Source organism: Ochotona curzoniae, unplaced genomic scaffold (genome assembly GCF_017591425.1).
Source record: "Ochotona curzoniae isolate NIBS_2020 unplaced genomic scaffold, NIBS_Ocur_1.0 scaffold_1852, whole genome shotgun sequence".
Lineage (NCBI taxonomy): Eukaryota > Metazoa > Chordata > Mammalia > Lagomorpha > Ochotonidae > Ochotona > Ochotona curzoniae.
This window is the reverse complement of record NW_024467087.1, coordinates 11,527,213-11,552,205: the sequence shown is the minus strand read 5'-3', so window position 1 is coordinate 11,552,205 and position 24,993 is coordinate 11,527,213. Positions and strand designations below refer to the sequence as shown.

At 40.6% G+C, this 24,993-nt stretch overlaps 1 protein-coding gene across 1 annotated transcript; it reads right to left on the bottom strand.

Moving 5' to 3' along the window:
- Positions 1–2,305: 2,305 nt before the first annotated feature.
- Positions 2,306–23,649, bottom strand: MOSPD1 (motile sperm domain containing 1). The gene is made up of 6 exons (XM_040999912.1): positions 23,523–23,649; positions 12,286–12,538; positions 12,099–12,174; positions 10,510–10,727; positions 5,951–6,112; positions 2,306–3,863 (listed from the first exon to the last, which is right to left on the bottom strand). The coding sequence occupies exons 2-6, from the start codon at positions 12,437–12,439 to the stop codon at positions 3,832–3,834; spliced, it is 642 nt and encodes a 213-aa protein (XP_040855846.1). The 5' UTR covers positions 12,440–12,538; positions 23,523–23,649; the 3' UTR covers positions 2,306–3,831.
- Between the last annotated feature and the right edge of the window lie 1,344 nt (positions 23,650–24,993).

Here is a 24,993-nt window from a genome sequence, read left to right as displayed (position 1 = left end):
ACTTGGTGAGCTAGATATGCACCCCCCACCACCACCATCTTCCTTGAACTCGGTCCAGTTTTTTAAAAAGGTATTTACTTATGTGAGAGTTTTATATGTAATTCGAGAAAGAATGCATCCATCTCTGTTTACTCCCCAAATGCCCACAACAGCAGGAGCTCAGCCAGGCTGAACCCAGGAACCAATAACTCTACCTAGGTCTTCCACATGAGTTGCAAGGCCTCAAGAACCTGGCGACCTTCTGCTACTTTTCCAGGTACATTAGCAGGGATTTGGATCAGAGGCAGACTAGCCAGGACCTGAGCTGGCACTCTGACATGGGATGTGGTCATAAGCCGTGGCTAAACCACTGCACCACAATGTGCACCCCCGGGCCCAGACTTGTTAGGTATGGAAGATGCCGTAGTCTAGGGCACTTATCAGTTTAACTTGTTGACCAACTCCTAATTACTGATATTTCAAGCAAATCAGAAAGCAAATGAACACAAAGGAAACAGCTTAGGCTTAGTCCACTTGCTTTTTTGTCCTCTATATTATTACAAAGCCTCTCCAAATTCCTTATTTCTCCTTTCCTCCTTCCCCCCTCCCATGTCGCCTCCCCCCCCCAGTGGCTTAAAGGGCCTTTGATGTGGTCAGTGGAAGTGCCTCCTGCTGATGTCTTGTAGCTGGGTCAACTCTGTCATTCTGTTTGGTATTTAATCCTAGAGACTAATGTTCTGTTCTGGTATGTTGTTTATCACTTCCAGATTATAGGTGTAGCAAATATTTTCCTAATGAAATAATCACTAACTTGACATTCTGCTGCTGAGATAACTACGCTGAGGCTCTGCTGGGCTCCTCTATTTAAATCATCTAATGAAACCACACAATCCTAGTTTGGTCCCCAACTGTTTTCAGGTCAGCATGGTTCCTTTGCAGGCATGTGCCCTGTACATGTCAAAGCCTTAGATGCCACTTGAAAATTTCATACTTTTTCATAATAGTGAAGTTTTGAAACCTTAGCCATCTACTTCCTTGTGCATGTGGAAACCCTGTAAGCGTCTCCTTCACAGCTGCTATAGTCTATGTATAGCTTGGTGAATGAAAATATCTAGGAGTCACTTGTAGCTGGAATCCCTTCCAGAAACCCAAGACTTAACATGATGACTTTATACAACGCTTTTGGAAGCAAACCGAGGTGGCAGAATTGTGCAGGCCTAACGATTCAGAGGTGGCAGAAACACCTGCAGTGACAGATAATTACAATTATTGCCATGTCTCTTGCTGTGTGCTTCCTGTTTGCTGGCTGCTTTCAGGATGAATCATACTTATTTTCACAGTGACAACTACTTCTTTAACTCTTCCCTCATTAACTTGTAATACCCACGACCCCTGGGTTAGCTTCATTCGTTACTCATTAGCTGTCATTCATCCCCTTGAATCACAGCAATAAAGTCTTCTTCACTGTCAGCAGGAAGTTAATAACATGTACATCAGTTTAAATTCTCCCTGTACATTGTTATAAAACAACTCTCCTCAGGTCTGGCACAGTGACTCAGTGGCTAAAGTCTTTGCCTTGCACATGCTGGGATCCCACATGGGCATTGGTTCGCGTCCCAGTGGCCCCACTTCCCATCCAGCTCCCTGCCTGTGGCCTGGGAAAGCAGTCAAGGATGGCCCAAAGCCTTGGGACCCTGCACCCGCGGGGGAGACCTGAAAGAAGCTCCTGGCTCCTGGCTTTGGATCAGCTCAGCTCTGATCTTTGTGGTCACTTGGGGAGTGAACCAGTGGGTGGAAGATCTTCCTGTCTCTCCTCTCTGTAAATCTGCCTTTCCAATAAAAATACATGCATCTTTTTTTAAAAAAAAATGAGATTAAAAAAGAGAAAACAACTCTCACCACATGGCACAATCATCTTTACCTTGCCTATGAACCAACTTCTCCCATACATGAATCAAGGCCAACCTTCCAGAGCCAGCCCAGTCCCAGGACTCGTAGCACTCAAAGAGTTTTCGAAGAGATAAAAATGTATGCTCATACATAGCACTAGACGTATGCTTCAGCTAGAGAAAAAAGTGGCCCCACGTAAGGGGCTGGGTGAACCAGGAATGGGGAAGGGTGATTTTTCACTATATATTTTTTGTATTTTTGAAGCATGTGATTGGAAGTTTAAAAGAATGAATGAATTGCCTTGGTTAAGATAGACACGTTTCTAAATACCCATTTCACTCTTCCTGTTTTTCTTATTTAACTCCTAGAAGTATGAGGCAACTTTGATTATCCCTAACACCCTCAAAAATACTTAAATCAGTGCAAAACTTATGTCTCTATTTTTCTTTTATTTCTTAAAGGAATCTCTGTTCTTTACAATGTGTTATCACACACGTACATACACATGCGTGCACCTGCATGTGCATGCACACATAGAATATTTGAGATGGATAAACAAAGATAGCGTCCAAACATAAGGTTGTTTCTTTTTTTTTTTTTACAAAGTTCAAAGTAGATTAACATTTATGTGCTTTCAGTCATTATACAATGTACAGACATAATCCATTTAACAATCCAGACTCCACAAATGGTTACACAATGAAGGTTTTCAAAGAAAGACTAGTCATAAAAGCCTTCAGAAGCAGAGTACTGTTTCCTGCTAAAATCAACCTCAAGCATACATTTGTGTTCATGTATATTCCTTGAGAATGCTACAGTAGCAGTGCATAAGTTCATTCTGTAAAAAGATCTGAAAGAGAATTTTCAAGAGACTTTTTAATGCATTGTGCTTTCAGATACAAATCCTAAGGAAAAAACATCAATTACTATCATAACAGTTGAAACTGCATATATATGTCAGAGATCTAAGAGACTATAAAGAAAACTAAGTAGTTGTGCTTAGGGGATTTTTTTTGGTAAAGTTGTTTTAAAAATAAATAAAAACTTAAAAAATCTCTCAGTGACTGTTATAAAATAGACACAGGTATCAAGGGTTTCCTATTCTTGGCTTAGCGTTTTGGGATGAAAAATCATCTCCACATTAACCACCTGCTACATGATAATCCGGGCATGTCACAGTCAGGGAGGCAAGGGACTGGGAGGAAAAGAGAAAGTGATTTCCCCCTATTAACATAAAGCAATAACTAGAGGACCAGCCAAAAAAAATAAACAAATGCCTCCCTTGCTCTAAAATGTAGATAGAGAGGTAACTCTATTGCTATTAGGCTGAAAAACAAGCCATGTGCTTGGTATCTGGACCACAACCCATTCTGTAGTTTACAAGATGAATGGAAAATGTCCTGTCTTCTCTAACTCCCCAGGATTAGTATGATCCCTTGGAATTTTTTGCTTTTCACTTTTACCCACCACAAAATAATTGTGAAACTCTTACTTTAGAAACACCATGGCAACTGTTCATAATAATAAGAGGGGATGGCTTAACTTACATAGTAATATCGATCTTTGAAGCTAGGAAATACATGTAGGTTCTACTTATTAGGCTGATCAATTTGCTCTTTTAGGCTTTAACTTTGAAGGGCACATGATGCTTAACAATCAAAGGGAATCAGAAAAAAAAGAAATGTTTTCATTAAAGTCTTTTGCACAATAGATATAGATATAAAAAATTTCTTCAAAGAATTTCCTAGGTACCACTCAGAAGCGTCATTGTTGTCTGTAACATAATGTACTGGAGTCTTTCAAATAAAATTATAGAGCAATTTAAAATATATATTATACATTTGCTATTATTTGAAATAATTCAATACTTTATAGCATGTTAATGGAGTGAAAGAGATAAAAGGCAGTCCACATTTATATTTTCAAAATAAATTTCCTTCAGAAGTCTACTGAAATCCTTGCTCATGTTCTAAGTATAGCCATTGTAATAAGACCTGAAAGGAAAAAAGAGACAATCAAAAACATGCATTTTACAAAATTTTTCATTCAATAAGCGATTATTGGAACTTCAGTGATTTAATAAAATACAGCACACAGGCAGGCATTCTACCAAGAACTCAAAGTCCATTTGAGTTTAGTTGATACTATACAGAAGAAATCAAATTTGCAGCAATGGGTAGTTGCTGGCTAGATTTAATGAAATCCCTAATGTCTGGCCATAGCTAGTTTAACCACCAAACATACCTCCTACTTTATCCACTCACATCAGCTATAATAATAGTAGGCATGCCATTTTAAAATGTCAGCAAGTCCAGCAGACTTCATCAACAGAAACAAGAACATTTTTTTATCCCATGGTTCTAAGGCCACGAAGAGATAGGAGAATCGTGGTGATGCTTTACCTATTCTGTTTCAAAGGGACTCCATATAACTACAAGAATATGCTCAGTTCCAAATGAGTAATGAGGAAACTGTGTGACAAAAACTGACCTTAGGCTGTAAAAAACGAAACAAAACAAACAAACAAAAACCAAAACCTGACCTTAAAAGTAAGAACTGAAGTCTTAAAAGATGAGCCAGAAATATTCAATGAGATTGGCAGGTGTTTCTGGAGAGGGTGTGGCATGATCAAGAGCCTGAAGAGAGGACTAGGATTCTAGACAAGCAATTCCAGAATTAATAGATAATTAAACAGAGAGACTACATCCAAGGATTTTATTGGGAAGCAGCTAGACAAGATAAGCTCTAAGTGGTCTTCAGCAGGCTGTGAAGAATCTTAAATGCCAAAGTAAACAGTTTTACTTTGTTCCACAGACTGTGAGGAAGCACACGCCAAAGGATTTTGACTAAAGGGTGATCGTGAAATCAAAATGGAATGCACATCATTCTGACAGCATTGATGAATGGTTTGGGGGTAAAAATAAGAGGCAAGGGTATAGACAGAGGTAGGGGGAAAACTTCAGAAGACAAGTGTGAACTGAAAACCAGTGGGAACAAGTGAGAATGCTGCAACAACTAAAGAGTTGGCATCCAGGTAGAGGTGAGGAGAGAATATGAGCAAACACTTATTCATCAACAGAACTCTACCTGGCACATGCACTGTATTGAATTCTCAATAAAAATAATTAGCTGGAAGATTTCAAGCCAGAATATGACTAAAAGAATTGAGTGATCAGGACTTAAGGGGATTGCTTTAAAGAAGAAAGTTGGCAATATTGGACAAGATTACTCTGCTCATCCTTATCACGGTCTGCACTCTGTCCAGGTGTTTCTCTAGGAACAGTCACTAAAAGCACAAATGCTGCCTCATGGAATGTGCTCATTTCACACCTTACATGTTTCCTACCACTGCAAGCCAGCAGAAAGGATACTAACTGAATAAATATAATATTAGGTACTAGATAAATAAGCTGGAAAGAATTAAAGGCCAAGTCAAAGTTATATTTTCAAATGCACATAACCCCAGCAATGCTTTTGAATTCATCCTCATGTCTTTTAGTTTATTTATTGAAAGATTTATTTATTTTTATTTGGAAGGCAGATTTTACAGAGAGAGAGAAGGAGAAACTGTGAGAGAACATCTTCCAACCACTGGTTCATGCCCAAAATAGTCACAACAGAGCTGAGCTGACCCGCAGGAACCTCTTTGGGGTCTCCCATGCGGGTGCAGACTGGAAGGCTTTGGCTGTCCTGTCACCTTCCCAAGCCACAGGCAGAGACCTGGATGGGAAGTGGAGTAGTTGGGACAGGAACCAGTGCACATATGGGATGCCACAGGACAGAGGACTAACCTGCTGAATCACCTGCTGGCACCAACCTCCCTTCTTTTTAAAAGAAAAAAAAAATTAAAGTACCATCATTCCTATACACATAAAACTAAATATATCCTAGTGCATCTTTATTATTTATTAATTTAGGGCTTTTTTTGGTTTAGTTTTTACCAGACTCAACTTAGTTCATACAGATAGGATGATATGACATTCTTCCCTCCCTCCCCTTCCCTTCCTTTCTCCTTAGGCTTTTGAGATGACATATTTTAAATTTACACTGCAGTCCAAGTGCATGCTTTTAAAAGACTTACCTAAGATATAAGCAGCCACTAGTTTCTGATTCACGCTTAAGTGGAGGTAGAGAGGCACCAGCGATTCCACATCCCCCAGTGTAGGAAGCATCAGGGCTGCAATGCACACCACTCCCAGGAAGACGGTCAGTAAACTAGGTCCTGAGGACACACTTCTGTTTTCTGTAAAAAGAAGAGACATCTCTTAAGCTCACTTCTAAAAACAAGACAAAACTTTCTTTACATATACCAGCTACAATTTGTCAGGACTCTGGTTTCCTATGATGTTTAATTGGGCGGGTGCATTCACTGTCTTCCTGACATATTTTCATTTCATGAAGGGCTGGTCCGGATGCACCTCCTTCTTTAAGTCAACAAACAACTGTACTCCATCTGAGCCAACTACGTTATGGCTCCGTTACATTATGAGAGTAGCAAGCAGAAATCTCAAATATATTTGATGTTAATAGCAACAGCATTTTTGAGGATGCAAGTTCTTTGCCTCTGCTCTATCCCATTAGTAGCAAAGAAGAAAGCTGCAGAAATAATACCTGGCAAAAATAAGTGAAATAAGTCAGTCACAGAAGAACAAATACTACATGAATCCAATGACATGAGCAATTTTAAAAAGTCAAACTGTTAGAATCAGAGAGCAGCATGATGGTTTGCCAGTCTGAAGGAAGAGGGTAATGCAAAATGCTAATCAATAAAGCACAAATCTTAAATTACACAAGATGAATAAGTTTCAGATCAGTTCTGCAACATTGTCCCTATGGTTACCAACACTGTATGGCACATTACAAATGAGTTATGAGGGCAGATCTTGTATTAAGTGTTAGGATAAAATGAAATTAAAAAAAATTCTTGGGACCAGCGCAGTGACCTAGCAGCTAAAGTCCTCGCCTTGCACATGCCGGGATCCCATATGGACACCGGTTCTAATCCTGGCTGCCCCACTTCCCATCCAGCTCCCTGCTTGTGGCCTGGAAAGGCAGTCGAAGACAGCCCGAAGCTTTGGGACCCTGCACCCATGTGGGAGACCAGGAAGAGGTTCCTGGATCCTGGCTTCAGATCGGCATAGCACTGGCCGTTGTGCTCACTTGGGGAGTGAATCATCGACGGAGGATCTTCCTCTCTGTTTCTCCTCCTCTCTGTATATCTGACTTTGTAATAAAAATAAAATAAATCTTTAAAGAAATTTTCTCAATGGTTTGGCTATTCTACAATCCTGGCTATATATATACAATGTGCAATGACTTTAAAAAGGTTTAAGAAGAAAATGAAAATTAAAAGATAAGTTTATTTTATTGCAAAAATTTCAAAGTTGATGCACATTTTTTTCATAACAAACATGTTGCATGAACTTTTTGATGACCTCTCATTTTCTAAGAAACCCAATAACACCATTTAGTTTTGTGGCTTTCCCCCCCCCCCCACTATCTTTTCATTAAAAGGAATGGGCAACAGCAAATATACTATTTGTGTTCTATAATGAAATAATGCTGTCCATTCGATTATTAAATAAGCTTTCCCAAATTATTAATATGCTAGTTGTTTTGTTTAACTGAACCTCAGCAAAGCCAGAAAACAAATTTTACAGATGATGCTTGGGATGAAACAATATAAATTTTAAAACAGATCTTATTTAAGTTAATATATGAAGTAGCTATATGCGTTACAAGGATGAATTTTCAAGAAAAACATTTTTTCATGGTAACCATTCTGTTCATTGAAAGCCCATAAAAATTTTCGAATTTTTTTTAATACTTAAAGAAATTCTAGACATCTGCAAAAACAAAAGTACCTTTTTTTCAAAATGGAAATATCTTTTGTTCCTGGTTCATGATTATAAGAAATGATATAAAGATGCAGAAAATGTTTTCCCTGTAATCCATTGTCCTAGATCTGACATCATTAACATCTTGATATATAGCATTTCAGACTTAATAAACACATAAAAGAATAATTTTTCGTAAATTATTCTTTACAAAGTATATATACTGCTATATAACTGCTTTCCCCCCCTCACTGAGAAATCTATTTGAAGCTCTTCCTATGTCAATATACAAGCATCTATCATTTTATCAGATTACTGTAAATGCCTGCCTGGCATCTCATCTTATGAATATTCATAATTTAATAAATTCACAACTGATGAGCTTATAGGTCATTTTCCAATGTTTTATTACAGACAATAATAAAGAAATGTAGTTCTCTTAAGCCAGAGGGTAGAGAGGCAAACACAGCATAGACAAGGCAGTTCATTAATAACATAATTGATACAAACCCAACAGACTGAACTGTACCTTCTAAAACCTTTTTTTAATAACCTGGCCTTGATATTTTGTCAAAGTGTGCTTTATGAGTCTCTCCTAATTCAACAGTTATATTTCTGTAAGTGAAAACATTCACCAAATATAAAATCGCATTTATACACATAGGCATGACCTGCAAAGTTATCACGGAACACTCACAGGAGTACAAGCAGATTTGGTTAAAGTGTGGCATTACCAATTCTTTTTCTTTCTAAAACTTGTTACTGCTATGTGCTACATACAATAAACTTAAAAGAATGCCCCATCTTTACTGACTTTAATACATTTTGAAATCCAAATTTTCCATGATGTAGTCTTCAACCATTTTATAGCTACCTGTAAATCTCACACACACTGTTGTGTCTCTAAAAACTTCTAATAATGTTTTTGTTGAAATGTTTTCCAAGGTAAAATTTGCAAAAAAAAAAAAAAAAAGACATTCAGAATCTTCCCACAAAACATCCTCAATTTATTTCAGAGACACATAATGAAAAATCTGGGAATTCTGCATGATCAAAGTTGTACAAAAAGCTACTAGGAGAAGTTAAAAAAATATATCACTTTGTCAACTTAGATCAAATCAGTTTACAGTCTATTACAGAAGCAAATCTGCTTCAACTTACTGCCAAATTATTAGCTAAATGAGGCGAACTGCTCATTGACGGGGCAGTGGACAACACTCTGCTGTGGAGTGGCCCCTCTTCTGCCAGAGCCGGAGGAGCCTTGGGCGCTTAAGATTAATCCCAAGGCCCCTGAGGAGATGTGAGGAGTGATTTTCTGAACTCAGCTCATTTACACATCTTTTCCCTTTTTTTTCTTTTAAAATTTATCTTATGATACAGTTCCATAGACTCTGGGATTTCTCCTCCTCCCTCCCTAAATCTCCTCCCCTCACTGGTTTCCCCTATATTATTACAATAGTATAGTCCTTCATAAACAGTCACAAGTCCATTATCTGCCACTGACATGATTTCCTCTTCAATTCTAATAAATTCAAAACTGAAAGAAATGAAGTTCTGTAATTATATATAGGTTCACATCCACACCCTGAAATCTTAATCCTTGTTATGCTTTGGCTAATACACTAGCTTGTTAAATACAAAAATGAGCACAAATGGACTATTTTACATTATGAATTTAATGTTAAGAAAAACAAATATTCATTCAATAGACATTGCTGTTCTAGGGGCGGCATTTTAAATGTCAACAATTCTGACTGAACCAAGTGTCATTGGACAAAGGCTCTCTTCCAGTTTCAAAAGAAAATAAATAGGTGGTCCTGTCGGTTAATAATTACTGCTGCTTAGGAAAAAATGCACAACGCTGCAGTCTCTAGCTGTGGTACCACTAGGACATCTGGACGCTCCTTACATGAAGAAGACATTTGGCTGCAGTCAGGGACAGAGGTCCTATTCTCTGTTTAATTGAAATAAACATCCTATGATAAACTGACTTGGACCTATGAGTTCATGTAACAAGTAGATTTTATAGAAAAAAAGATCCCTCACACGAAAATGTGAGTATACTGTTGCAATTTTAAGGCCAGCTATCATATTCATATCACCATCAAAAAGTTTACTGTTTTTCTGTGGAAAATTTTGTCATCTTCCTCTCACAATAGGTTTGGTAGGAGATAACAAGAAGTTAAGAGGGAAAGAGAATGATGTCCAAAAGGGTGAATATGAGGATAGAGTCGATGTTGAAAGAATATATCATAACACTTCTGAATATCTAAGCTGGAAGGAAATGAGGAATGGAGAGGGATTCAATTAATAGCCCAGAGGGGATATGATAATCTACTTAGTTTAATTAACTTCAACTTTAATGAGATTTTTTTTTCAAAATAATATGAACAGTGCACTAAGCTTGGCCCAGTGCCAAGCACAATCTCTCTACTCCTTTGAACTAATTAAATGAGAAAGGATATAGGGAAGTCATAGAAACAACAGTATATAATTGTCAGATTGTGCTAGCATCATAAAGTATACTGCATTCAGTCCCAGACTTTACAAATGTTTAAAAGGCTATGGCAATGTTCCCCCACTCCTTATCGTCTAGTCTAGGGAGTGATACTCCTCTGAAAGTCTAGCTTTAGGCCACTTGTTCTACTTCAGGGACCCGTTGCTCTAGTTCCAGGTTTTGAAGTGGTTGAATAGGTTTTCAATTGCCAAATCATTTTTCTAATAATTAGCCATAGAGTCCTGATTATTTAAAGCTAGAAATGTGTACGACATCAAAAAGTCTTTAAAATCAAGCTAATATTACCTGGTTGAAATGACTGCTCAAAAAATAAACTTTCACTTAAATGCTCCTTTATTCTCTTTTCCTCTTCTTCCTTATGTTGTTCTTTTGCGGACGGCAGAAGAGTGGCAACGACCTCTTTCCTTCCTAGAGCCTTCCTCTGGCTTTGCTCAGAAACTTGGAGGCGGAACTTGTCTATTACACCATAGTGACAGGATCGAACGTCTCTGTGACGGATCACACTGAAAGCAGCAAATAACAAGTGCAGCAAATTTCAATTCAGTAAAAACAATATTACCTAACTTATATATACCTAGCATCTATCTGCCTATCTAACTTATATATATGGCTAACAATATATATACCTAACAATATTACCATATATATGTGTGTGTGTATGTATAAACACTAACAATATTACTTAACAGAAACAAACATTTGCTAGGATACTAAAACAATCATAGTATATATGAACCTCAGAGAAATGGGTAATTCTGAAATATTTGATGAAAGCATACTCTCAAATACAGAAAAAGTCTTAAATTTAAAAAATGAAGCAGTAAGCTTTTTTCTAGATATCTGCGAGAAGCAATATTTACTAAATATGAGACTTTCTTATAAATATTTCATAAAGTTCTACTGACAGCTTATTCATTATTGTTAAAGTAACAAATGTCACCGTATATTTAAAATACAATTTCATGCACACAAATAAACAAATAAGTAATCCAGTATGATCAATACACCTCTGTATTTCCCTAAAGAGAAGATACTATAAAGTACTGTAAATTGTATGAGTTTTCTGTAATTCTATTTTTTGTATTTCATTCTTAGTAGGGAACACAAACTCATTATGTCAAAAGTAAAAGAGTTATTTGGCAAGAGACCACATTTCACTGGAATGGTCCCCGATTATCATGTACTGACAAAAAATCAAAAGAAATGTGCAAAAACATGTTCTCAAATATACATCATCTTATGGCTTTGAGAGGATGTAAATATATTCACAAGGAAGGAATTCTGCTGCTCATTCTCACAGAAGACTTAAACAAACACAGTTCACTTCGTAGCTTAATGGTTGGTCAATGGATCCATCTGGTCACAGCTAGTTCGAAAGTGAAAATTAAATATGAACAGCTTGAACAAACAATCATTTATCTGACACTCTAAGATGAAATTATCTGGAAGGGTTCAGGTAACCTTTTACAGATGAGCAGTTACACACATGCTTGCTGTTTATAGAGATTAACTTTCGGATTTTTTTAGCTGAGTCATTCCAGATGAACTTATGTTACCATTGTTCTTAGACGTCAGTATTAGAAAGCTCAATTCTCTCTATATATAGCATGCCTGCTATGAGTAAAACCACAATGGGGAAAATGTTCATGGACACATTCACAGTCCATTAGTTCCAACACTGCAAAATATTAAACAGTGGGTCAACTTGTGTCACTTTGGACTTCTTAAAAAAAAATTTTGATAGACTTACACACTTTGAGCAAAAAAGTTAAAATACAGTAAATGTTTGTGTGGGAACAACTTTAAGATCTTTTTCAAACTAAAAATAGATGAATATATTTCAAAATGTTTTACCAGAAGCGATTTGAACTTACATATCCACACAACACTGAGGCTTTACTGCACCTGCAGCGTCAACGACAACATACTTATTTGGAGTAGTACACAAAACTGCAAGAAAAAGTCACATTGGCCATTAGTATTAAAAAAAATTAGTTACTACAAGTCAAAAAATTAGTAAGCACTTGTTTAAAACGTTTAAAATACCCCTCAGAGACTCACCTTTGAACTTTAAGGCAAACTCATAGGGATTGTACAGAGTCAACACTTGCTTATGTGTTGATTGATCATCAGCATAAAATATGAGCTCCGTGGGAAACACGAAAACCGGAAGATTCCCTCCCACTAACTCTGGTTGTCTTTTTTGTTGATGCATTGGCACTAAATCCCCGACTGCAGCTTCTGTTTTTACAATCTCGGGTTTATTTTGGACTTCTCTGAGTTTCAGCTAAAAACTCCAAAGCATTTTGGCAATCTAGAAATAGAAGGAGAGAAAAACAAAACAATGTGCTGAATGATACTGATTTTCATTAACCTCCTATCCTTTCACAAACAACATATTGATCATGTATTCAAATAGGTCTTCAAACGTATTAAACGGCCCTTTTAACTTTCCCCCTTGTCTTACTTATATAGTTTTTACCAATTATGTAACACCATTCAGGATTTCACCCATAATGAATGATAAAAACACTTGAATAAAAGAATAAAGGTATCTCAAATTATTCATCCCCTTTCCAAGAAAAGTGTTTGTTACTTCCATTAAGCCTCATATTTTTTAAAGAAAGTATTGTCATAGCCAATTTAACTGAGCCAATTAGAATTCTTAAAAATTAAAAAGTTTTAAAAGGCAAGTTTCCATAGCTTATGGGGAAAAAAACGGGTCACCAAGCCTTTATTACTTTTTTGGCAGAATGGGTGGGACAGATCTTTCTCATCCTTTTTCTATCAAAACCCAGACAAGCTAAAATATCTCAAATGGAAGCTGAATACTCACACTTATTAAACGATTGTTTGGAGTTTTCAACGAAAATTCAAAGTCAGTAAAAGGGCTTTGGTATGCAAGTGGTACCATGGCTCCCGTCCCACATCAAGTACACAGGCTTTCTGAGAGCTATTTTCTCCCAATGTCAGAGACCTTTTTGGATTCCTTCTAGAGTTCTTGAATATATTCCACAGAGTTGTAGCTGGCACAGGTCGGCCTCTTTGACAAGTGTGATATTTCAGTATTTCTTAATCTCACTTGTATCAATATTCCTGTTTAGCAAACACTGAGTGTGGCCTTAGGAAAGTAAAATACACTCTGTCTCTCTGTCATTTAAAAAATAATAATAATATAAATCAAATCAGTACTGGAAAAATCCAAAGTTAAAACATACGCTTACAGAAAATGTTTTTCATCCTGTAGATAATGCCTTTCAAAAATAGTCTATATGGGCCAAGCGTGCAGTGACCGCCTGTGAAGCTGCCAACCCATGTGAGCACGAGTGTGAGTTCTAGCTGCTCCACTTCTCATCCAGCGCCCTGCTGGTGAGCCTGAGGAAGGCAGAAGAATATGACCGGACTAGTTGGGGCCCAGCAACCTTCATGGGTTACCGAGGGTTTCTTTTAAAAAGAAAGGAAAATAATAATCACTATACATTCTTAGGAAACCAGAAGAGACATGTTAATATAGTACTATTACTATCCACAATATTCTCTTTCCATCTGGAAAGCAAAATTGAATTACTCCACATTCTGCCTACCAGGATAAATTCCAAATGAATTAAAGCTCTGAATGTAATAAAATCAACAAAGTTATAAAAGCATCAGAAGAACCCCCCAAAAGTCTGATAAATTGAACTGTATAACTTGAAATTCTTTTTGTGGCAAAAACCTGATAAATTAAAAGAACTTTGTAATTCATGTTACAGACAAACCTATTATGCACAACACCTATGTATTAATACAACAGGAGCTAGTGTTGTGACATAGTGGGTGAAGCTGCCACTTTGAGTCTGAATGTGCCTCTTCCTTCCCATTCAGCTCCCTGCTAATGGCCTGGGAAAAGCAACTAAAAATGGCCCAAGTGTTTTGGCCCTTGCACTCATGTGGGAGACCCAGATGAAACCCTTAACCTGGGGCTTCAGCCAGGCCGAGTGCTGGCTGGTAGCTGCACTCATCCAGGGAGTGAGGCAGTGGATGGAAGCACACCCTTTTTCTCTCATGTGAGAATGTGCACTTTCTGTCTCTGACTACAAACTCAATACATCGTCAAAAAAAAATCAATAAAAGGCAATTTAATACAAAATAAGCAAAGTCCGATATTTCGTAGGAAAAGGAAATAAGAATTGCTCTTAACTTATAAATGGAGGTTTAACCTCACTCACAATAAGAGAAATGAAAATGAATGCCATAAGTACTGTGACACAAAAACGAATTGACCCATCCACCCATCGGGATACAATTGTGTGTCTATCACCTCAATGGGATAAAGATGTGTGTGAAAAAGAAAAGTAGCAGCACTTGACCCGGAGCGGTGGCCTAGAAATCCTCGCCTTGAGCGTGCCTGGATATCATATAGGCACCAGTTCTAATCCCGGCAGCTCCACTTCCCATCCAGCTCCCTGCTTGTGGCCTGGGAAAGCAGTCGAGGATGTCCCAAAGCCTTGACCCTGCACCTTGTGGGAGACCTGGAGGAAGCTCCAGGATCCTGGCTTCAGATCAGCACAGAACTGGCTTTGCGGTCACCTGGGGAGTGAACCATCGGACGGAAGATCTTCCTCTCTGTCTCGGATGGAAGATCTTCCTCTCTGTCTCTCCTCCTCTCTATAGATCTGACTTTGCAATAAAAGTAAACAAATCTTTAAAAAAAAGAGAGAGAAGAAAATCTCTTCTCAGCCTTTTGGCTAAGATTAGAAGAAAAAAGAAAAATAAAATAGCAGCATGCGGTGTAGTTGGATATGGCTTCATTTTCCAGACCTAGTGTGAAGCAAGGAAATCAACAAGCTATTTCTTTCTTTCCAGAGTTTATTATCATTTGTAACAAAAAGGAAAATGAAAGACTATGTACACCGGTTTTCCTGGATATGGCAAAAATCTTTGGAAGGACGTTTCCATCTGCGCCAGTGGAGAGAGCCTGCTGGCTAGGAATAAGGGAGACAGAGGAATTTCCCCTACTTACTGATTGGTGTCCTTTGATTGTTAAATCCAATGAATATGTACTGAAAAAAAAGACACAGAGACTGAACAGAGAATACCAGGGCCTGCTATGTAAAAGGTGTCAGTTTTCAACCACAAGAAGAAATTTAGAAACAAGGTGTGACAATGTCTTATTACCTGCATTTTGAAATTAATGATTTTGGAAACCTTAACTACATGTTAACGGGAATGATTTCAAGCCCTTTAAATAATCTGACACGCAACAGAAACTCATCAATTCATCTCAACTGCGAACCTAAGAAAACGTGTAACTCTAATGTAAACATTTTTACATATAAATGAGGAGATGTGTCATAAATCCGACTGGAAAGTCAAAATTCATCACATAGACAAGTTCTAAATTTGTGATTCCAATCTTAAGAAGAAGCTGGTTTACAAAGCACAGAGGAGAAATTCTACTAGCTTGGATTAATGGCTTAGTGGAAATTCTTTAAATTGTGAAATGTTCTCTTTGTGAATTAAAAACCAACATATTTTCCCATGAATTGTAACTAGGCTAATTTCTTGTCACTATTAGAAATGTCTAATCACATCTGATATTTTTAGTATCTTTCTTTCATAGCTTTGCTCCTCGTTGTCACTTTTCTTGGCTAAGATGTAAGTTGTCTCTTAGACTCCAACTTGGGGAAATTAGGAAAAAGTTGGCACTAGGGCACCGGAGCCATGCTGGTGAACTCTGCCAACAAACTAATGAAGCATACCACCTGCCTGATGGTCTTCTAGAGTCTTAACACTGTCCGTTGACTCCAGTCCACATCACAAAATGATCAAGTGCAAAAAATCCCAGGGAGAGATAAAGAGGTTGCTTTCCAAAGGTGAAGGTGTATGCCAAGCCAAAGAACGGCAGCTCCCAATCTTTCTCACTTAAAAGATGAGAAAAGTAGGCCCATGCTAGTTGAGAGACTTAACCCAGGGCTGCTCGGGGTACTGGCAGCAGAATTCTGGTCTCTAGATTCATACGGTTCTATAATCATCATCTCTATACCCCAATTTGGCAGGCCTGTTTCTGATGCAGATTTCCACACATTCTCTCATCTCTTTTCAACATCAGACTTCTCAAAGGATAATCCAGAATTCAAGTTACAGTCAAGTCTACACTGTCTTGATTTATATTTCCTTAAATCAAGAGCCCATTCCACATATTGAATTGCACACGTGATCTTTTCCCAGTTACGAAACAGTAGCTGTGGATGTCACAGCTTGCCCTATTTTAATAGGGCAAATAACCTATAACTAGTTTGCCCAATTCTTCCACTCCAGACAGAAACATTTGCTCATTCTTAAAAGCCTCATTCAAGTTTCCCTTCCTTGCAGCATTGCTCTACTACTTTTACCTATATGGATTTCATCCATTTTAAATTTTAGCAGACTGATCATACAGACTGAACATTTTGGCATTTGTTTTATGTGAATTAGCTTTGACACAGCGATGAGATTTGAGGCGTAATATCATTTTGGATTTTGTGGGGGGTGTTTTGGTACCTTTCACAGTTCATAGATGAGCACACAGGAGACTGAGATTATCAGCTATGCTACAGATATCTACAAAGACTGTGTCCTTCATTAGGATAAAGGTCCTCTTTCCCTAGCTAAATACCCTTTGTAAAAGATAGGCAAGGGGTTTTAATTAAAGGAAAGATAAACCTTACAAAGCAACTCAAGCTGGGGGGGGGGGGGCTGGAGTATAAAGGAGAGCAGAGCCAATCAGCCTGCTCAGCTGCCCCTCTTCTCCCTCCCCTTCTACCTGGTGTTTCCCTCTCATCTCCTCTGGCTCCTCGGAGCCAAACGGGGACAGCAGTGTTTAGAAATCTGAGGTTCCACTGTATCCCCAACCTTACAAGCAGACAGTTGTCTTCATCCTGGACCAACAGCACAGAAAAGCTAACCTGGATATAGAAATGTCCTGAGAAAGAAAACCTATGTGTGAACACCACCTTGTGACCACTTTGTAAACTACTCTCCCACAAAAAGCAACATTTAAACACTCTGAAATCTTCACATATACTTACTACTGTTAGTCCAGAGAGACCAGTAACCCACCTTAAAGTCAAAGCTGAGAGCCCACCAATGAACAAAGAAATCACTTTAAAAGCGTGTTCTCATATTTTTTCCTCTCCCCTTTTCTTTGGAAACAGAGGGTACCAAGAGTCAAATAAAATTACTGGTCCTAGGGGATTCTCGTATTGAAGTGGCTCAAAATTTGGAAACAATTAAGGATGATGTGAAATATACCCTTTTCCAGAAACTTGTGACTCTGCCTGGCTAGTGTCCCAGCTACTTCAACTACCTGCCCCTGGTTTTGCTGTTAATTCTGAATAGGATTCCCAGCTCCATCTTCAGGCTGGTTCTTTTTTTATCTAGGCCCAGGAGCCATCTCCTTCCTCCATACTTAGGGCAGCCCTTGACAATGGCCATCTTAATATTAAGTAGTGAAGACTGGCAATTGCCATTGCTTTAATGCCACTAGTAGCAAAATCTCTTTCTTTCCCTCCTACTCCGTCCACTCATCTCTTTTCCTCTTTGAAACTCCAGTATTGATTGTGAAGATTTCCAACAGCTAGTTTGTGTTGCAAGTCAACCCTTCTACAGACGATGCTGTAATGTTTATTTTACATCTTAACAGTCACTGTTTGGTATTAGGCAAAAGTGTATTTTGACATACACTTATAGTGGTATAATTTGATATCTTTCTTTAAATGCAATTAGCTGCTATAAATGATAGCAGTCAGCTATTCCACATTCAATGCATAAAAGTTGTATGTTTTAAAATTTAAAAAAACAGAACATTCTGGGCCAGCACAATGGAGCAGGAAGGGTACTCCTCTGCCTGTGTTGCAGGCATCCCATACGGGTGACAGGCAGTTTGTGTCCTGCCTCACTGATTGCAACACAGCTGCCTAATTGTGGCCTGGGAGAGCAGAGGATGGTTTAAACCTTTGGGCTCCAGAACCCACGTGGGGGACCTGGAGGAGGCTCCTGGCTTTATCTTAGCTCTGACTGTTGCAGCCATTTGGGGGTTAAACCAGCAGATCTGTCTCTTTCTCTCTGTAACCCTGCCTTTCAAATAAAAGTTACTCAATCAATCTTTTTTCCAAAAAATATCCTACAGTTATATCTTCAGAATTACTTCGTTTTCTTTCAAATGTGTTAATTTCCAAATCTGTCCCTGTTTAAATAAGCATGCTATTTCCATGTTTTACAACATCCCAATACATCTTTAGTTATTTCAAGATGCATGTGCAATTAACAAAGCAAAACTTATTAATCCATTATATGACATATAAAGCATCCTCAGAAGTTTTAGAATTCACTGAATATTTACTGAGCATTTTCGATATATAAAGGAAACACGAAGGGGAAAAAAATGAAAACTCCCAGCCCTCCAATATTCAGTCTAGCAGTAATGAGAATATAATGGGGCACAACAAAATGCTGTTGATATAGAGCACTGGGGGCAAAATGAAAGTGACAACTGTTTTTAAAAAGTTTGCAATGGGCCCAGTGCGGTGGCCTAGTGCCTAAAGTCCTCTCCTTGAACACCCCAGGATCCCATATGGACACCAATTCTAATCCTGGCAGCCCTGCTTCCCATCCAGCTCCCTGCTTGTAGCCTGGGAAAGCAGTCGAGAACGGCCCAGAGCCTTGGGACCCTGCACCCGCGTGGGAGACCCTGAAGAGGTTCCTGGTTCCCGGCTTTGGATCAGCTCAGCTCTGGCCATTGCGCTCACTTGGGGAGTGAACCATCGAATGCGGATGGACAATCTTCCTCTCTATCCCTCCTCCTCTCTGTATATCTGCCTTTCCAATAAAAACAAATAAATCTTTTTTAAAAAAAAGTTTGCCATAAGAACATTTGGGGAATGCATTCTAAAAATACAAGAAAACTTCAATATGTTCATTGGATTCCAACACTTTTTGCATCAAAATACATTTTTAATAAATGTATTTTACAGAGAGAAGGAGAGACAAAGAGAAAGACCCATCTGCTGGTTCACTCCCCCAAAATGGTTGCAATGAGCTGAGCTGATGTGAAGCTGGGAGCCAGGAGCTTCTCCTGGGTCTCGGATATGGATGCAGGGTCCCTTTTACTTGAGCCATCCTCAGTTGCTTTTTCAGGCCATGATCAAGGAACTGGTTCAGAAGGAAAGCAGCTGGGACATAAACCAGTGCCCATTTCAGACGCTGGCACTGCAAGACGGGAATTAGCATGTTAAGCCACCACATCAACCCCACAAATTTTTTTTAATTGTAATAAAATTTGGACCCAGTGCGGTAACCTAGTGGCTAAAGTCCTTGCCACCCAGATCCCATATGGGCGCCAGTTCTAATCCCTGCTTGTGGACTGGGAAAGCAGTTGAGGACAGCCCAAAGCCTTGGGACCCTGCACCCACTTGGGAGACCAGTAAGAGGCTCTGAGCTCCTGGCTTCAGATCAGTGCAGCTCTGGCCATTGCGGCCACTTGGGGAGTGAATCAACAGACGGAGGATCTTCCTCTCTCTCTCTTATCCTCCTCTCTGTATATATTTTTAAAAAGATTTATTTATTTATTGTAAAGTCAAATATACAGAAAGGAGGAGAGACAGAGAGGAAGATCTTCCGTCTGATGGTTCACTCCCCAAGTGAGCGCAATGGCTAGTGCTATGCCAATCCAAAGCCAGGATCCAGGAACCTCTTCCTGGTCTCCCACACAGGTGCAGGGGTCCCAAAGCTTTGGGCCATCCTCGACTGCTTTCCCAGGCCACAAGCAGGGACCTGGATGGGAAGTGGAGCTGCCGGGATTAGAGCCAGCGCCCATATGGACTCCCGGCACGTTCAAGGCGAGGATTTTAGCCGCTAGGCCACTGCGCCGGGCCCTCCTCTTTGTATATTTTTTAAAAACTGAACAAAATTAGATATGTGAGACACAGACAAGGTTCTTCATCTACTAATCCAGTTTCCAAGTGCCTATAAATGCCAGGGCTGCACTGAGGTTTGGCCAGCAGCCTGGAACTCAAACCAGGTCTGTGACATGGGTGGCAGGCACTGAAGGCATTGCTGCTGAGTCTCAGGATCCGCATTCGTAGAAAGCTGGGGTGAAGACTCACAGCCTAGAACCAAACTCAGGCACTCAGATGCAGGGCACAGACGCCTGTACTGCTAGACTGAACACACACTCTCAAACCGACCTTTCAAATTCCACCTTCCATGAACTTTTTGAAGGTCCATCATATGTGTAGAGGCAGGAAAGGGGACACTTAAAATGGACTTTGGCACTGCAGTTGTTAAAAAACAGCAGGCCTGGGGGTGGGGAGGGGGAGGGTGATCAAAGATAAGGCTGGAAAAATAAACCCGAGGCAGGTTGTGAAAGATCCTGCCAGCCAAAATCGGAGGTTGGCGTTGACTTTCTATGCCAGTGGATCACAAATTGTGGTGCCCAGCAAAGCAGTTACTTCACCTGGCAAATTCTTGGTTCCTATCCCAGGCCTACTGAATCAGAAATTGGGGGATTGGGACCTCCTAGCCACCTGTGGCTTGACTCTGGCCCTCCACTGCCACCACTCCCCTCCCCCAACCATGACAACTCCCTCTGGCAATGAGAAAGCTCTGAAAGGATTTTAAGCAAGGAATAACCTGATAAGATCAAAAGCAGGAGATTTGATTGTCATTGGTCAATCAAGCACAGCCCCTGAATCCAGAGTAGTTTCAATAAGAAATAAATAGCTGCTTGAATGGAAGCACCATGAAGAGAAAAGGAGGGCCCAGATTAGTTAGAATGACAGCAAACAGATTTTTAAGAGGCGTTTTACAGGTGACCCAGGCACCTAGGGTATGTGATACAAAAGCTGCAACTGAAAATGGTTTTTTATATAAATGACAATTGTTAATCGCCCCAAACTGCTAACTTGGGAAGTAGTCCACACAGACCCTAAACAAAGGGGAGGTCAAGAGCAATTTCTATGGGTATCCATAAAGTCAAGATTAAAGGGCGTTGTTTGTACACGAGACCTTTCAGTGTAAGTGGACTGTCCTATTTTCTTCTACTAATTTACTGTCAATCAATCCCTGAGTCTGACAATTTCTGGATGTGCTGACAAAATGAAGTTTTGACCCCTACAAAAGCTAACTCAGACAATGGATCCGGTGACGTAATCACGGTTCTGCCCACATGAGACACTACCAGGCCTTTCCTCTTTGCTTCCAACTTCTTTCACCAGAGCTTGCTTTACCCAGGAAGTTGAAATTGAGTGAAAGACTTAGATTTGGACTGTGCCTTGAAGGTCAAGAACGTCAAAGAAAGCCGTTATTTCTAGTTTGGGAGGCAAGATCTTAGCTGAGGCCACGCGCAGTTTCTTGAGGAAGAGTGGCAGAGGTACACGGCTAATTCACGTGGGGGAAAATTGTGCAGGGTGCAATTCCTATTCCCAGCGCAACTCTGGCTGCCTGTCACTCTGTCCCCTTTAATTGACATCTATCTTGGCTTGTTCGAGTAACTTATCTTGATTAAAAATGGCACTTTTATGCAATTTTAGAGCAATTAGGGACCTTCCAGCTTAAAGCAAAACTCATACGAGGGAGAAATTGCGGGCCTCCGAGAATAAGTTTTACTTAATATATTTCCTGCAAGACAAGACAGTCCAGAATGTCTGAAGATGAAAAAATATTTAATAAAAACCTGAAAAACCTTAAGAAAAAATACACATTATTTTTGTAACTCTGTATTTATTATATTTTCTATCTCTGCCTAAAACTTTTTTTTTTTAATACTGTCCGTTGCATTTATTTAGAATATGAAGGGACTCTGTCACAACTACCCTTCACAGGTTAAAAAAAGAGATTCCCAAATTTCACACCACCTGGTGTCTGAGCAGGCCGCGGCTGCTGTGAATTTCAGAAATGCTTTAGAAAGTAGTTTAATCTTGCATCCTGTTTGGATATGTAGATATGAATAACTTGAAAGTCACACTTGGCCCCGCTTCCTGTTTTCCAAACTTCCCATTGCTTTATATTCAAATATATGTGGAATTTAAAAGGTGGGATACACCCCTTAATTCCACATCCGGAGTAAAATATTTCACAAGCAAATAGATTTCCTAGTTCTTAGTAAAAACACGTATAATATTTTCATCGTCAAGAATGTATGCGTACCTTGCCTATAAAAGTAGACTTTCCCCCCCTTTTTTTCTGGAATTCTCATGAGGAGTACAATGAATTTCGACAGATCAGTACTGCTTTTTAGGCAAGATCTAAAGGGCCCAATTTTGCAGCTTTGTCTTTTGATTCCCCTCAAAAGTTAACAAGCGAGGAACATTTACATTCACGGTTAGCTCTGCGCGCAACATTGCATTCGTCCCATTTGATAGAAAGGTTCCTGCAGTGTGGGGAGGACACACGTCGGTAACTTCCCACACACAAAGGTGAAAGCCCAGGAGGCTGCGGACAAAGTGTAAAACAGTGTGCCCTAGCACTCCAGCTCCACCTGACTGGGGCCCAGCCTCTCAGCCCTCATCCCGCACTCCTCCCCACTCCGGCTCGCTCCATGTGAAACCGGTCATGTGAGCCTGTTTACAGCCGAGCAGCTGGTGCAACCGTCGGGATCCGTGCGGAGGTCCAGAGAGGGGAAAGGAACAGGCCGTGTACCCTCTACACCCCCCCCCCCGCCGCCTCATTATTCCGAGAAGGTATTCGCACTCCCCACCCCCACCCCCTTGCCGCCTGTCCAATCTAATCTCCCTCCAGACAGAGTGCAGAGCTGAAGCCACCCCGGGACGCCTCCATCCAGCCCCGCTGATTTCCTTCCAGTTGCTCGCGGGAGGGGACGATCTGTGGGGGGATACTGGCAGGGCTGGAGGAAGGGCGAGGACGGTGTCACCCCGGACTGGGAATCCATCTCCCGCCCCAAACCCTCTTCACAAGTTCGCGGAGAGTTGTCCCAGGAGCCACATCCCCTGGGCAACAGAGAGCCTTGCCGGGCAAGCACCGGGAGGCTCCCGAGACTGCCTTCGTTTAGACAAGAACGAGGCGCACACTAGCTAGTCAGAGCCTGCGGCGGACAACCACGGACAGCAGGGCCACTGACAGAAATGGGGCGCAAAAGCAGCCCTGCGCCTCCTCCCCACCGCCCACCACAGCCCGCCGGCGCGCAGCCCAGCTGTCAGTCACACAGCCAAGCTCAGGCTTTGGCTACGGGTCATTCTTGCGGCGGGGGTTCTCGGCCACGTAACTTCCACGTTTTCCCGAAGAGGGAGGAAGTGGGTGACGGGACGGTGGGGGACTCTCACCTTGGCAACACTAGCTCCTTGAAAAGCAGCTGCGACTGCTCCTCCGCTTCTTTGTCAGCGTCTCCCGGCTGCACTGCCTGCTGGGATACCGGAGGACTCGAATGCCACCTCTCCCCGCCCTCGAGGATGAGCAGTGGCTGGAAGGTGGGCGGGAAGAGGAAGGAAGAGGAGGCGGGGCCTGGGCGGGGCCGGCTCTGGGGGCGGGGCCTCGGCGTTGCTGCCTGATTTCTAACTTCTTTGTACCCCTAATCTCTTCCTTCCCTGTGCTCTCTGATCAGTAGATTCTTTCGGTCCCACAGCCGCTAGGGGAGAATGGAGACTGTCACAGAGCGCAATCTTGCTTTGCAGTTAAGCCTTCACATTTGATTTCTTCCGTATCTCACACCCTCAAACCCTGCCCACATGGCCCTCATGATTGTATCTCCTTGACTTGTCCCATTGACTGTCTCCTTTACTTCAGCCTCAACGCCAGAGATGGTTTAAGACATTATTACTTTCAAAGCTGCCATTCGAACTCTTCCTTCCACTCTTTCCTCGAAACTGTTTCCCAAAAGCAGCCAGAGGGTGTATCTAAAGTCTGAATGTGACTGCATCTCTTCTAGTTAAAAACTTTAAGTCTCAGGAGTACCTACCGCCTCTCAGTATCCTATATAAGTTCCTTTGCAATCTTCTTCTGATATGCCGATACATATGGCTGTGCATGGAAAATGTTAGATTATAAGACAACTCAGACACCACCGATTGCCCCAAATACATCACCTTGAATGGAAGTCCCATTGTCAGTAACTTCCATAGGTACTTCGGAGTATAGAATACTCACCATTAAATCTGAGTGACTTTCAGCAGGTGAAGTACAGCAGGTCCCCTTTCCACAGATGTAATTCATAAAGAATTCTTGGATTTCCCACCCAAGCAGTAGGCTGCCAGCAGATGCCCCAGAGGTGCCAGGCCCTGACATGTAGCTGCCTTGTCATTTTGGTTTGTCATTCTTCTGGCCTGGGTCATCTCTACTCATTATTGTGTCTTCTATTCTTTCCTCCCAGACTATGAATTCCTTTTAGACAGGTTACAGCTGCCAGCACAGTACCTGATCCACAAAGGTCATGATACGATTGGAGGGAGTGAAATCTTGGTATCCACTTCATCTAGAATATTAAGTAGGCTTGGAGAAGATCCTAACCAAGGCCTCAGAGAACAGCCACCCTCCCTTCACTAGGCATCTCCACCATAGCCTGACCGTGTGTCACTGCCGCAAACTGGTTAGGCAGCTGCGGAGCATTGCAAAAGGACCAAAGCTCGTACTTCCCATGCAGGTTAGACTGGTTTGAGGTAAAATATGTGCTTGTGAAAAATACAACTGCTACCAATCTCCTGAGCATCCAGTGTACAAAAATTGCATGGTGCCGTAGAAATTAACTGAGCCTCGAAAAGCAGACATTATATCTCTCAGCTTTGAAAAATGTCTGACTCA